The sequence below is a fragment of the Gobius niger genome (assembly GCF_951799975.1).
Source record: "Gobius niger genome assembly, chromosome: 12".
Classification (NCBI taxonomy): domain Eukaryota; kingdom Metazoa; phylum Chordata; class Actinopteri; order Gobiiformes; family Gobiidae; genus Gobius; species Gobius niger.
In genome coordinates, this window is record NC_136863.1 from 28,980,256 (window position 1) to 28,996,174 (window position 15,919).

At 42.2% G+C, this 15,919-nt stretch overlaps 1 protein-coding gene across 1 annotated transcript in view; it reads right to left on the reverse strand.

Annotated features, from left to right (window-relative positions):
- sema3e (sema domain, immunoglobulin domain (Ig), short basic domain, secreted, (semaphorin) 3E) overlaps nt 1–15,919 on the reverse strand; it is an 82,185-nt gene that overhangs the window by 18,525 nt on the left and 47,741 nt on the right. The window contains exons 4-10 of the mRNA XM_079567811.1: nt 15,500–15,619; nt 4,449–4,542; nt 2,975–3,091; nt 2,313–2,455; nt 1,240–1,354; nt 910–979; nt 690–834 (exon numbers count right to left, since the gene is read on the reverse strand). Coding sequence (XP_079423937.1) covers nt 690–834; nt 910–979; nt 1,240–1,354; nt 2,313–2,455; nt 2,975–3,091; nt 4,449–4,542; nt 15,500–15,619 — 804 coding nt within the window. The remainder of the gene's footprint in view (nt 1–689; nt 835–909; nt 980–1,239; nt 1,355–2,312; nt 2,456–2,974; nt 3,092–4,448; nt 4,543–15,499; nt 15,620–15,919) is intronic.

The following is a 15,919-nucleotide window of genomic DNA, read 5'->3' on the forward strand; positions in this document are numbered from 1 at the left end:
ATTTTTTTAAATTACTGATTTCCCCCATTTTTTTACACTGGAGATGAACCCAGTATTGTAAATTTGACGATCTTTCACACATTATTGTTGTTTCTGGTTTTAGACGACAACAACATTTTAGTATCGGTATCGAAAAAAAGTATTGCTAAAGTATCGGCATCGGAAAAAAATGTAATGGTACACAGCCCAAGTGACAAATTGAGATATTTTACAGTATTTCAGATTGTATGATTAGATGTTATAGCGCCACAATGCCTTTTTACTGCGTTGTGGTTGTCTGGCTGCATAATCTATCGCCAAATTACAAAAGCGCTTGTGTCTAATTGCAGCTACTAATTCCCAAAGCAATTTAAATAGTGGCTGTGCAGACACAAAAAAAACTGTAATAACGGCAGAGGAATGATTCACGTTTGCACTTTGATGCCTTAACTTTAAAGTCTTTACAGTGGAGTGCTGCAGCGTAGTGCGTCCAGAAGAGGCTGTCATCTACATGCAAACAACCAGAGACTGACTCACTGTGGAATGAGTCGCTATATTTTTTACTCCTTTAAGAGTACAGATACTTCATTATACTTTGACACAATTAGAAGTAAAAAGTACCACATGGTAAAGCTACTCTAAGAACAAATACATCTACAGGAAATCCAGTTCTTTTTATGCCAAGTGCTCCGATCGGGAGGAAGACGTACCGATCCGGGGCGGGGGTAGGGGATGCGCTCCTCGTACAGGCTCCAGTGGTGCTCCGGGCGCTCCCTGTAGGCGAAGGGCCCGTTGAAGGCAGCGCGGATGTCCTCCATGTTGTAGATGCACACGGCGTAGCCTTTGAACACAGCACTGAGGGAACAATATTCAAAAACACAGTCAGATTTCCCATTGGAGGAGTGCACCGACAGGTTTCACTCTGTTTACCTTGTGGTGCTGAAGAGGCCGAAGATCTCCGGGTTTTTCTCGTCTTTGTTCCGGAGCACGAACACGTCCTCTGAAACACAAAACATCGCAAGTGAGCAAAAGTTTAGACGGGATTTGAAAATATCGGGGGCGGTTTTTGCGGGGCTGAATCATGAAATAATGACTAAGGTATTGAAGTCAGAACTTTGTAGCACGTTTCTCTTTCATCGGTCAGCAGAAGGGAGACGCCATTTCATCTCAGAATGTCAGAGTCGAAGGCTAGCGACTTTCAGGATGAGCTAAACCTCCAAGTGTGAAAAAGGGCCAGTCCAAGTGATAAAACCGCCCTACCCAGCTCGTCGAAGTGCGTGTCGATGCCGTTGGGCCCGGCCACGGAGCAGACGAGGCGGGTTTTCAGGAAGGAGCTCCAGCGGTTCACCAGCATCCTCTGTCCGCCCTGGTCATTCTGAACAACAACAGAACAGGGACTGGACTTAGAGCAGATCTTTAAGGCGAGACACTGCAGACAATTTAAAGATTAATGCCTTTCTGTCTCGCAACCCTAATGCAGGTGAGCAGAGCTGATATTTAAAGAAGACGGACAACAAGGGAGTTTGCCCTGACAAAGAACCTGTAGAGGCACTGACAGTACTTCAAAGCACAAAGCTGGCCCTGGAGAACATGTCTGAACCACACTCCAAACATCTCACTTTAGATACAACATGTGACAGTGTGTGTAGTTTTTCCTCTGAGGGTTCATGGAGCTGCAGAATGCTAACGCACTAGGACACTAACGTTTTACAGAGAAAGGTTTCCTGTTTCCTCTTCGATGTGCTCATTTAATCTGAAGAGTGGAAGCAGATCTTTGGTAAATCAACAACTGACAGCGCCACTATGTCATTGCCTCGAAACAAAACCACATGCTGCTTTGTTTACATGAACGTGTGCTTTCTGGGGCTGTCTTTTTACGCTTGTCTTCATCAGCATTGATTACTATTACATACAAAATACTATTGTCAACCAGCTGTCCTTCAGTTTCATCCTGAGTAGAAACAGTTTGATGTTCAGCACAGAATAATTCCACTTTGTCCTAAATTTTGTGTGATGTCATTGGAAACGCAGGTATAGATTTATCAATTTCAAACTTTTGTTGTAGATTACTGACATAAATATGAGGGAAAAAAATGTTTTTGTATCAAACTAAGGCATTTTGTGCGTATATGGTTCTATTTTGTTTATATATTAGCTGCAATGATTTGATGCAAGGGGATTTTGGATATCTTTAGTTTATGGATAAGCTAGATACTTAAAAAATGGATTCCACCTTGTTATTCTGGGGTCCAAAACAAACTGAATACTGACAAATCCCTCCAGGAAACCTTTCACAGTATTCATAAGTATTAGTAAGTATGTGGTTTGCCTACAGCGCAGACTCGCCCGACGCGGGTGTACACGGCCCTCTGCGCTCCCTCCGGGTCCAGCTCCCGCTCGGTGAAGAAGAAGTAGACTTTGTCGTCCTCTCTGTCGTCATTGTCAGGGATCACCGCGGAGCCCACGAACTTCGGCTCTGGGGGGGGAGGGGGCAGACACGGGGAGGACAGAATGAATTAGCCTGGTCGGGAAAGACGTGTGGTTTCCAGACGAGAGAAAGAAGTTAGAACTTTATTAATCCGTTAGGGACTTCATTCGTGGAGCAGAGTCACTTTCGACAGTGCACGGAGTAAAAGAAACAATGAACAATCAGTCACGCGCAACATTTGACATAAAGATGTGTAGCCCAAGCAAACGGGTTAATCAATGAAACTATTTGCATGTGCATTTGAATGGAAAACAAGTCAATATGAAACTGCAGAACCAGGGGCAGGCTCCAGAGTGCCAATGGGTCCAATGGGCTTTCTGTTAGACTTTTTTGACCCTCTCTAAGGTATTATTAAACACATGCGTGTCATTCGGACCTATGTTTCTTTCGTTTTGCTATTTGAATTTGTATTTTGCCCTACTTTAAGTATAAGAGAAGTAATGGCACCCATCAAAGGTGCATTTACCCTGTGTGGGCGTGAGCGATGGCGTAGGTCAGAGGCCCTACCGTTGAGCTGCTGCCGGTCGTCTCTCTCCGTGCGAGTGTAGGTCTGGTTGTTGAGCCTGCACAGGGCCCCGTCGTTCTCCCAGTAGTCCGTGTACAGGCCGATGTACAGCTCTCCCCCTGCACCGCACACACACACACACACACACACAGAGGTGAAGGACACACGAGTTGCCAGCAGAGGGCAGCAGAACACCACGCTTCTGTGCAGTGCTATAGGATATTGATACTACATGTAGCCATCAGCCCCATGATTAATGATCAGTGTTCTCAAATTACTCCTTTTAATTAATCAAATTTGTTGTTGACAGACTCATTTTTAGATGGGAGATTATGGGTTTCCATGCATTTCAATGTGATATTGGATTGATATCAGAAATCCTAATTGGTATTAGAACTGGGGTTGCAAAATTTTCAAGGGAATCAATGGGAATTACCACAATGCAATGCAAAAAGAAAAAAAATATAATGTTTATTTAATTGTTTTGACAGTTTTTTACATTGTGTGAAGATTTCCCAAAAGTCCAAGCTTAAGCTCCCATTGCAAGTTTTCGGGAATTTTCTGTAAATGTATTGGGAATTCTCTGTAACCGTAATCGTTCCAAAACTAAAATCCCTGGTACTGTGCATCCCTAATAAAACTGAATTGAATTGAAAAATTGGGGGGGAAAGTGGAAAAGTTTTGGGGGGAAATTGGATGAATTTGGACAAAATCGGGGGGGGAAATAGAAGGTGTAAAATAAATCCAATGAAAGGGAAAAGAATAAATTAACATTATTCATCTGTTGAGCGTCGTACAGGGTGAGTTTTTCATTTAAACTAAGATGTTAAAAGAGAAAATTAGCTAAAAATCTCGACATTGACCTCTGCATGAAAAGTACAGCATGGTAGAAGTACTCATACAAGTACAATTTGAGTAAATATGACTTTGTGTGAAAACTTGCAATGTAAAGTCAAATGTTTTGCATATTAAATGACTGCATCATGAAACGCTTTAAGGATAAATTTAGAAAACCTAATTTCTCCTGCGGTCGCGGCACTCGGCTCAAAGAACGACATTTCAAACAGTAAAGGCTGACTTGTTCATTAACCAAAGGGAGAAAAGAAGAAAGATAAAGATTTCTGAAGATAAAAATAACCCGGAGTAAACAAAAATAGGCTCATTTAGAAAGCTGTACTTTGTGAGAAGTCATTGTGCGTAGAATAAAATCGTATTGTCTTAATTTGATATGCTGCAATTATTCTAGAAGGTGCCTGTCCGACCTCTTTGCTTTGTTTTATATCTCATATTAGTGAGAACAAGTGGAAGATAGCTTCAACCTGCATGAACGAAACAAAACACAACCCCAAAATGTTTCTCAAAGCTGTTGTTGATTGATTTTTTTTTGATGCAGTGGGTGGAATCTTGTTCAGATCCACTTTTGATCCCTGGCTTTGAAAGTAGAAACAGAGAAAAGGTTGTGGTGTAACTTCTTACTGGACAGTGTGGAGGTGCAGGGGCTGGTGGGGTCGTAGGGACAGCGGCCTTTCCCACTGCTCACGCTCTCCTCCTCCAGCGCAAACGTTCGGTCCTGCAGGACAAGAGAAACACGCAATTGGAGCATTTTGAGTTAGGACATTATCGTCTGAACTCCGTTGAATGTTAAAGCGCGGTCTTCCCCAGTTGGTATGCTTGTTGTGAGGCACCTCCCAAACTTGGTAGGTCGTTTTCAGTTCGCTAAGATTAAGGGAGCCGCTCAGACTTCAGTGTCTGACCTTCAGAATGCTGAGGCTCTGCACTTTTTGTCCAATGCTCACGTTCTTAGCGATGAATAATCCTCCTTTATAACTCCAGTCTTGACACTGACCATAGAAGGAATGTAGCTACCAACTAATAGGCCTGTTCCACCGCCTTGGTACCTCTGAATAATTCCATAAACTCCACCAAAAGGCAGCCTTTGTCCACATTGTTCCCATCACGGCTCACAAAAGTGTTCATCGGCATTCTGTTTTTCCTTCAGTAATGTGTATTCCAGCGTGCGTGTCCGTGGAAGCCCAGCCCACGACTGTAGTCTATTTGCAGTGAAAATGCTGAATGGAAAAAAAACATACTGTGCCACATGCTGCGGCCAATCAGGATTGGTTTGAAGCGCGCTACGTGGAAATAGTGACATGTGGTGATTGTTGTACATGGAACTCATATTGAACCTTTTTATTTGACCTTTATTCAACCAGAAAAGTCCCAGTGAGATTAAGAAGCTCTTTGTCTTGTTGCTTATACCTTTTTTGGAGCTTGATGTCTTGTGTTTTGAGGTGTTTTCTTTTTCTGCAAAACCACTTGCTGACATGAAATAAAGTGAATGCTCAAATCAACAAGAATGTTTCATTTTCTTTTATTTACTGTCAGGGTTTCATTATCGAGTTATCATTCTTCTTTTTTTTTATTTGGGCTGTGACTTGTCATTGAAGGAGAACCACTGCCTTACTGAATTAGCTTTTCGCTTATTTCTCAAACAGACATTTACACATTTTCAGTCAGGAATGCTCCACCGTTCAAACAGAATCCAGACGTGTGCCTCTGCGCTCCTCTCAGTCCCTGACAGCCCTCACATAATGGATGAGCGCTCCGCAGACAGGACGTGATGAACGACCCGAGCGCAGCTCAGCTCCTCCATCAGCTGACATATGATTTTACTGCTCTACTCGGCGGGGAGTCCCCGCGTACCCACGGCGCCTTGCGGCAGCGGGAGTCCCAGAGTAAGCAACAGCCACTGCGGGACAACCCCTTTCTGTTTAGTGTTGTCACCGGAAGATCTAAGACGGAAGATTTATGGCCGACCACAGAGCCACACCGCACCACAACGAGGCTCCGCAATATGGTGCTACAGCTAGCAACATCCATCACGCCGCAAATCGGACTGAAACATGGTGAAGTGCGCTTGGCTCAATATTTGCAGACGGCCGGAGCGGGGGAAAAGAGCGAGCGTTGGATAAATATTTGATAATATGACCAGGGTGATGTATGGGTGAGCGCGCAGAGTTCTGTCGGTGATACAAAAGTGGCCACTGGCTCGGGATTAATGGATCTACCTGTGTGGAGTGGAACTTAAAGCAGGTTACAGTGTTTACATTGAAAGCAGTGTTGAACAAACTTTGCTCAGGGGTGATATATCATGTAGCAAATGAGAAAGGTGAGAAGGGTTTGGAAGTGAAGTGCGGGAATTTGTCGTGCCCTCAAATTAAGTTTGGGAACATGCTACAATTTGTTTCAGGGAAAACACCCCCCAAAGAAGCACAACACAAAGCAGCTCATTCATAGACTGAATTGAGCACATTTCACACATTCTTCAGTTCTCCAGCCTATTGTGCATGTTTTGGAGGACACTTTAGCAGAAACGGCAGGACTCTCAGGCGTGTTACTGCTGTTTTACTGCTGCTCCATGTTCCATCTTTCTGTGTGAACATCTCGTGTTGCGACATGGACACCTGCAGCTTATTGTATATTAAGTACAATTTATTCATTTTTTTATTTTTAAATGTAGTTGGTACGGCTTATATTTGGGTGCCCTCAATAGTCGGAACATTGCGGCACTGTCAGTACACGCCCAGACTCATCTCGGAGGGGGCTACTGTAGTGAAGTCAGGACAACTGGATCAACTCCACAGTATTTTGATTTGGGTGAACTGACTTTTCACAATCAGAATTGTTTTATTGGCCATTGTTAGTGAACAGGTTCACAACTAGGAATTTTTTCGGTTCAATCGTGCAACATGAAACATAAAACACACAACTTGGATAAATAATGCTGTGCAAAACATTGCCATGGGACTCTATCCAGCCACTTACTGCACCAGTTATGCAGCTGAAGATACAGTCTGTGCTTAGAAATGCAAGATCAAGCCCGTAGTGTCTGAGCCAGAGTGAGAGAGACTAGACTACTGTAACGGCCTGCTCACTGTAGTACATCCAGAGCGACAAGAACCAGGAAATACGACCATATTAGTCCAGTGCTCCGGTCTCTGCACTGGCTTCCTGTCACTCAGAGAATAGAATTTAAAACAGCTCTGCTTGAGCACAAGTCTTCTTTCTTTTCTGAAGTCTCTGACATGTTAGAGCCATATGAACCATCTCGGGCCCTGAGAACTTCAGGGAGGGGTCTCCTGGTGGTTCCCAGAGTCAGGACTAAACACGGTGAGGCTGTGTTTCTGTTTCATGCAGCTAAAATCTGGAATCTTCATGGGGATGTGAGACAGGCCTCAACTCTGACAATGTTCAAATCCAGGCTGAAAACAGTTCTGCACTCTTTGCTTTTACACAAATTAAATACATTTTCTGTTCTCTTTTATGTAACTGTTCTATTATTGTTCTATCTATTATTAAACTTAAGAAAGATTAAACTCCAGAAAGTGCTACAAAAACGATATATTTAAAAAGCTACCGTGAATATAACTTTGTTTCGGGGACAGGAGAAGCTGGAAGTTGCCGTCTTTCATCTTCTTTACTCTGGCCAATTTCCCATTTTTGACCCAGCGCTGCTCCTCACCCTGACCTTCGGAGCTGTCAGCTGGACGTCGGATGACAAATGGCTGGGCGGCGTCTGTGTTTGGACGTGGGGCGGGTGTGACTGATGCAGACCACTGCTGAAATCTGCTGCTTGTTTCACCTCTGCTCCACCAGCCCAAGACCCACCAGAAACTGTCCCGCCTCACATCTGGAGGTACGTATCAGCGAGCCAGCAATGTGCACAAAAACGTCTGAGCTCCGGCCAACTGTTTGGCCACACAGTGTGAACAAACAGACGTAGGAAAACGATCTTTAGTAGCAAAATCTGTGTAAAGTGGATATGACATAGGCTACTCCCAATCCCTCGATGCAAACAGTTTAAAGAGAATCTGTAAAGATACGGCATGTGCACATTTCAGTCTCCTTGATGAGCTTCAAAGTTCAGCTTCATGACAGAATGGCTGAATCTTTGGGATCCAAACATTTTATTTGCATTCTACATCGGTTTTAACCAAAGAGACCAAAAAAAGGTAAAAAGAAATGGAAAAAGAAAATAACTAAAGTAGGCATTATTTTAAATAGTTGTATCATCAAAAAAACAGTGGGCGGAGCAAACAGGCACACACGCCTGTCACTGTGAGCCCAGGCTCTGAGTCCAAACCACTCTGGAAACGTGGCTATTGAACAGACCAAAGGACGAATTACTGTTTGTTTTATTTCACACATTGACATTGAGCTTCGGCCCCACAGCAGTGACTCTCAAAGTTGCCGCACGAACTGGAGGCTTTTTGCCAAAAAGAATGGTCAGCTTAACCATCCGAGGAAATAAAGAGGCCCGTCCACATCTACCACAAAAGACTCCAAGCTGTCATTGAAGTTAAAGGGGGCAATACACAGTATTAAGAGCGGGGATATGTAAACTTTTAATCAGGGTCATTTTGTTTTTTTCTTTTGTCATTATGATGTAACCCGTTACCTGCCGTCCCCCTTGATCAGGACACTCGGGATATAATTTGGGTGAAGAACGGAAAATGTGGTGTAAGTTATGTTTTACTCACACAGATCTTACACATATTTTTAGAGACTAGAAGGTCTTGGCTTTCAAATAGGGTATCACACTGGCATATAGGCTGCAAGCTCTCCAGTCAATCCGCTTTGAGATTTGGATATAAATAATTGTTAATCCTAACCCTAAGTGGTTAAAAAGAGAAAACTCAATTGTTGTTTTTTTGTGTTATTATTCATATTCTATGAAAAATGGCCAAGAAAAATCATGAGTTCTGCCAGAGTATGTAAACTTTTGAGCACAACTGTATATAGTGAATGAGGGGTTAAGGACGACGGTGGACATTCAGACACAGCCTGGCTTTCTGGTCCAATCAGGAGGGGAGGAATTGTTATCATTTTATTTTACAGTACCTTGATACATTGTACCTAACTTAAAGCAGTTAAGTAACTCTTGCCCCTAGAGGCCATAAGCGCAACTGCAGGTATTGTAGCAAGTAGCGATTATTTAACTCATTAACTGTCGGTGAGAGTAAATACTGCGCTGACAGAAAAGACTAAGGGAGAGAGGGATATTGAACATCCAATTACAAAATGGAATTATTATTTTTTTCACTCAAACTTGGCTGTAAAAACTGTTTAAGTGGCACTAGCCTGCAGTTAGCTTTGCCCATTAGCCTGTTAGCTTCTTGTGATTCTATTAGTGTGTAATGGTGTCTCCGGTCCGGTGCCAGTCAAGTTGCAATTGTGGTTTTCTAGCCAGAGACACCAGGGGGGCAATCATCCCTTTAATACTTGTATTACCCCCAGAGGGACTATGGAAAGGATTTATTAAGGTAAACACGTTACTTTTAGTAAGTTTACTTATAGTTTACTTTAATTTAGTACAATGTAATGTGCTCTGTAACAATGTGTAATAACCTGTACCTATGGGTTAGATACACAATGGAATAACTTGTATTAATACTTTGTAAGTACGCAATGTATAGGACACGAGACCCTTAGGCTTAAGGTCAGGTTTAGGGTTAGAGTTATGTCTTATTACTTTTGTATCTACAACATACAAATACATATTAGTCCATTGTGTATCTAACCCACAGGTACAAGTTATTACAGATTCTTACAGAGAACATTCCATTGTACTAAAAGTGTTACCGAGGAACTTTCAAGCAAGTATTGGAAATGAGATTTTGTTGTACTGTTTGCTGACAAAATAAAGGATATAAATAAACCACTGACACTTTTTTTTTTTTTCATATGAATATACATTTGCGAGCCAAGGCTACCAGAGGGTTGAGAGCAACGTCACTTCGACTGTTTGTGTCTGCTACAAGTGGTAGAATTGACAACAGAGCGAGCTGAACAGAAATGTTGAATGTTGAAGTATTGGCCCCTGTCCTCCGTGTGAAATGCCGTCATTATCAAGCTCGAGCACGAACCCAACCTTTTGAAACGCAAAACACTTTGAAATCCGCCCTTTTGGTGAAACATAAATCTTGTGCAAAATGACTGAGGCTGCAGATGCGAGTGCAGAAAAGATGAGTTGTGTATCGCTTTGATCTGAGCCCGGTCTTTGTTTTACAAGTATTTGGCTTAACACATCTCTGCAGCCATGTGGAACGGCTGGCACCGGCGTTGGTTGGTGTGGCCAAATACTGCAGTAACAGTGCACATAAAATATTGTTACTATGGCGACTGTGAAAGAAATATTTTGTCCAGTTGCCTTTGGGATTTTTGTGAAAGGAGCTTTTGTGCGTTCAGCAAAGGCACGAAAGAAGCAGGGAGTCGACCGGGGAAGATTGCTTTCTCCAACTGTGCTTTACATTCACCTGTCCAGCTCAGGAGTTCTTTAAATAAATGCACTCTCTGTCCCCTCTTGTTTTCCACACAGCAGAACCTCGGCTTTCTTTTCGCCATCAGTGTTTGGGCCCAGGAGAGATATTTTCCTTTTTTTTCCTATCCAGCACTGATTATGTGCATTCTATTGTGTGCCTCGTAATTCTGACATTTCACTTTGACAAACGGCAGAGCAAGAGGTTTCATTTGTTTCTACATTTTTAAAATGACCATTGAGTCTGCCAAGAAGACATTTTCTTGCTTGAACACCTCATGGTATTTGTATGGAAATTAGTTACAAAGGTACAAAAAAATTTGAAGACAAAAAGAGGTCCAAGACAGGGCCCTTCCCTAACACAGGCCATGAGACATGACATGTCCATGAGGCACGTTTTTCACACTTAAAGGACTAGGCCACCGTTTTTACATACAGAGATATGGCATCCGCACAGTAAAGTGAAGATTGCTGCGCGGATTTCGAACTACTCCTGGTATTATTACGCCTTACAATATAGTCCCCCCTTTTATCCGCTTAGAAAATCCACATTGTTTAATTTTGTGTAATTATACTTTGTAGTGTAACACTTCACGTAAACATATTTAAATAGGGAAAACGTGGTAAAGCTTGGTAGCTTCTATCTTGACCTGTTTTGGAGCTATAGTGGAGAGGGGGAGAGGCTAAATGCGAACGCCGTCTGCGCTGTGTTTACGTGATTGAAGGCACGGGGGAAGACCAGACAGGTCCTAAAGAACTCGTCAAAGCTAAGGTAAGAACATATCTCATAGGGCTGCTCGATTATAGAAAAAATAATAATCACGATTATTTTAGTAATAATTGAAATCACGATTATTCAAACGATTATTCGTGGCCTTAAAAAAAACTTTTTTTTTAAATTCATTTTTATTATTATTTTAAAAAACAACTATGGACTACATTTTCTTTGGACAATAAGAGCTTTTTTTTTTTTTAAGCTCACGTTTCTAAACTAATCATATAGGGACACCTGCCCCCTGCTGGCCAGCCCTCACACCTGTCCAACAGAGCCGCGCGGCCTGATGACATCATCTCACAGCGCTAATGTTTTTATGTCAAACCAAAGCCTGAGCCTTTAGCACGTGAAATGCGAAGGGAACAGAAACAATCATCTCAGTGGCATGAAATACTAAGTTTGCTTTGAGCTCCGTTGATCTGCTCCTGAAGAAGAGTTTTAGACTTTTCTACTAAACAAAACCAGTGCCTGAGCAAAGGATGTCGAGGCTTCTAAAACAGCGGTTCTCCTTTCAGCACAAGGTGAGCTCTTAACAGTGGCACTATCTCAAGAGTTAGGTATAAAAAATATCAGTACGATATTATTTACAGTTCTGTCAGGCTGCGCTGGTATTTCAGCTGATCAGATGCGCTCACACAAACCGCGCAGGACGGACTTTTTGCGCTTTGGATGGACGAGCGGGAGGGCATCCTTAATAATCTTTTGTTCTCGATTATGCTATTTTTGTGATCGTCTAGTGTAATAATCGAAATCGTAATCGAATTTCGATTAATTGCACAGCCCTAATATCTCAGTATGTAAAAACGGTGGCCTATTCCTTTAAATGAGGAAAAAATATCGAACTGCACTCAAAATTAGATTTAGATTTGACTGAACTTAAACAAATATATATATTTACTTGTGGAGTATACATGTAGCCTTGCATCCAGAATCATCCCCCTCTGTATATTTTATACATGGGGATATGAGTCTTTATTATTAACATTATTTTTTGCAGGGAACCCTCCAAGCCCATAGCTGTCCTTAAAGCCACACCGCGTAGAATTTTACCCGAAAAAATAAAGCTTTTATTTTATGACAGATATTTTCAGCATTGAAAAATATCTCAAACAAACATGTAATTTTGCTATGAGCGGCCTCAGCTCACCCAAAGACATGACATAACTTTACCGGGAGTGGGTACGTCTCCAGCTCATTTCCATGGAGATGTGACTAAAGTCAGCAGGATTTGACATTTAAACAGATATGGTCCTCATCCAAATCCATTCTTGGATTACCCACTGCAGAAATATCATTTTCTGTGTCAAGCTGGTCATTGGAAAAATGTTTTGTACTGATGGCAACAGTATAGTCCAAAATGTTACGCAGTGTGCCTTTAAAGGAACAGTTTACAGTTTTTCCATACTGAGATATGTTCTTACCTGATCTTAGACGAGTTGATACGTACCTATCTGGTCTTTGTGCGTGCGCTCAGTCACGCACAACGACCAAAGATGTTGTTAGCATTTGGCCTCTCCCAATGTATCCACAGCCACAAAGACCAGACAGGTACGCATCAACTTGTCTAAGCTCAGGTAAGAACGTATCTCAGTATGGAAAAACAGTGGCCTGTTCCTTTAAGGATGTATGTTTTCTAAATGCCAGTCATTAATGCTAAATAAAAAATAATATATTTTACAATGTTTTGTAAAATATGTTATTTGTAAAACCAACAAAGCACTTTTACTGGCTCAGGTTTTGGTACAGATCTTCAAAATGTCAATAAGAACAAGGCAAAATGCAATCTGGCAACACTTTTACCATCATGTTGTGAACCACCCAAGCTGAAATGCGTATTTACTGCCCACAATGCCTAAATTCCACTCTGGAGTTTTTGTTGCACAAATCCAAAAGCATTAGCATTGAATAAACAGTTACCTTGCAAACCCCTTTAATCCTTTAAGATTGTTGTTTGCTCACTTCATAGAACTAAGTGGATAAGTTTAAAGAAGAAGCTTACTGCGTTTACATGTTTGTGACTTTCACGTCCCAGGCTGTGGCGGGGGCAGTTCTCACATGCTAAAGGTCAGCGGTATGTACAGTTTTAATCTGCTAATGCGCAGATGAAGGGAAGAATGGCTTTAGGCTTTGGTTCAGTCAGACATGGTGTCCCTGAGTTAGTCGCCACCAGCACTTTCACAGCTCCCGGCCCGGTGTCAGTTCCAGCAGGTAAATGTCAAAGGGGCTTCTACGTGACTTATATATGTTTGTGTTATGCATTATTTTTTTTATTTAGAAGCAGAGCACTGTTAGAATCATTTTAGTTAGAATATAGAACATTGAGTTTGTGAAGCCAGTTAATAATAAGCGACATGATATCGCTACATAGCATATTTCAAACTGTTTTACTAAGTCAAAATGAAACAAGGCAACGTTTAGACTAAAGGTCTTAACGCTCAATTCCGATAAATTGTATTTTTTTTTAAGATCTGATTTTTTTTCTCTCTCAAATGCGACCGGTGTGTGATCTCCAATCTGAACGGCATGCGGCTTGAATGTGTCGCGCAGAGAAGGCACTGTGCTCTGCTGTTTGAGGAAACAGCACCGCAGATCTGGCAATGTTAAAGAGACTAGATGCAGGTTGGTCATTTTAGGGTCTGCTGCCTCCTCAGGCCTTACGCGTAACTGCAGTCTCTATATTAAGCTTGCGCATGACGGCACTGCGGAACCGAATGAACACATTGAGTGCCGCGCTGTTTTTAGGGATTTTGGGATCCAGACCATTTTTCATGATATTTGTAGCACCACAGCGTATTCTATGTTATAGCTATGGACACATGCTATGGCTCAATTGAAAGGTGGGACTCTAAGCTCTCCGTAGATGAAAACGGTTTAATTCTGCGTGCCTCGGTTCCTGAGAAATCCAAAGCTAAACAGAGGCTAGTTTGATCAAAGATTTTTTTCTAGATTCTGAGATAACAGGGGTTTTATGAAACACTCTCCTCTCTGATCAACTCCTCTCTCCTCCTCTTTCCTCTGACACTAACATTATGGGAAGAGGCAAATGCCTAAATATCTCCGTTTCAACAAAATTTTCCACGACAACATTGTTGACACGTTTTGAAACACCGCGTGTTGCCGCAGATCGATCGCTCATTATCACGTGTGCATTTAAACAGCCTGGTTCTCAGATTGAAGACTTTAACAGGATGTTTCTCAGTCGTCCTTGGACCGATTTAAAAACTCAGAGAAACGTTAAAAATCTTGACTGTTTCGATCTGTCCATGGGAAGCGGTTCTGCTTTGTCAAACACGCTCCAGAGAGTGAGAGAGAAGTGTCGGCTTTACACCATGCCCCTCGGACTTAAAAGAAAGAAAGAAAAGAAACGGAATAATATATATGAAATGTCCAGATCGTGACTTTTCACAAGTTTTTCATTGTCATTTCTTTCACTTCTGTTCATCACAGAGCTACCAAAATCACACATACGGTGTAATAGTGTCTAGTTTTTTTTAATTAAAAAATATTTTTTCCATTTTTGGCACTCAATACATGGGAGCGAAAAACGTTAGTGGCACTCAATGTGTTAACAACCTTTTGAGTGACAGTGCAGGATTTTAGAGGCAGTTGTGGTGAACAGGTCTGAGCTCATTCTACACATTAGGACATGGCTGGAACATGTAGGGGGAGGAAAATACTTAGTTTTAACATTTTTAAACTTTGTATAGTCCCATTAACGTTCTGAGAAGCTAACAGAGCGAGTATGTCAATAACTGAATCATTTTAAGAACGAAGAGAGACCGATTTCTGGAAGATGGACTTTTGTGGAGCAGAGGCAGCGATGTCTTTAACAGAAACGTGGCGCTGTTAAGTCCAGTGTTGGACAGGGAGGTGAGCGGCTTCACTCGCACTAACTTCATTCATAACAAGTGCACGAGCTGTTTCACTGTCTGCTCCCGTCGACTTTAACACAGCATGACTGGATCTGTAGAGCATCGATGTGTTGGGTAAAAGCGACCTGGCCGTTCAGACTGAAGTCGCATTGCAAAAGATGAGATACGTATCAGATTTAAGATATATCCAAGTGGCCTGGGTGACATTTGAAAAGATCGGATCTGTGTCGATCAGACTGTCATGAAAAGACCAGATACAGGTCGTATTGGGGCCAAAAAAATTGGAGGTGGGTCACTTCAGCCTGCAGACTGAACGTAGCCTGAAACTAAGAACAAACAGACTGTTCTGTCAGATGTTCTGCCCTGTGAGGAACAAAAGTGCATAAACCGCTGTCAGATGGAAGTAGACAATTTAAAAATAAACTTCAAAAGTTATTCCAGCTAAATCAGGAATTTGGCCAAGAAAAAGACTTTGGAAAGACCTCAGAAGAGTTCGTAAGACCTCTCGGACACCCTGATGATTGTGAAAGTTGTGTGGCTGTTAGCGGGCAGCAGTTCTCACCTGTCCAGTGTGCCCCACTCTGACGAACGTGCAGAGCGGGTTGAAAGCCCCGGTCCCACACACCAGCAGGTGGCTCTGGTTGTACTGCTGCAGCACCTTGATGTAGTTGGCGCATTCCGTCTGCGAGAAACCGGCACACAAAGAATCAAAGAGTCAGTCATGTCGATATGAAAGTCACAGCTTCTTATTGGACGACACTCCCAGTTTGGCTTTCTCAGTGAGTCCTATTCAGTTCATCTTTAAATTTCAAATATGGTCATGTTCAAGGAAAGGGATATGTTTAAGGTTTTGGCAATTTAGGGGCCGTGGTCATGACAACCAGCCGAGTCTGTCAAACTTACCATGTTCACTGCACTCTTCCTTTCACTTGACAGACAATGCTGTTGTGGTGATGTGGCTTTTTTTCTGGACTATTTGTCA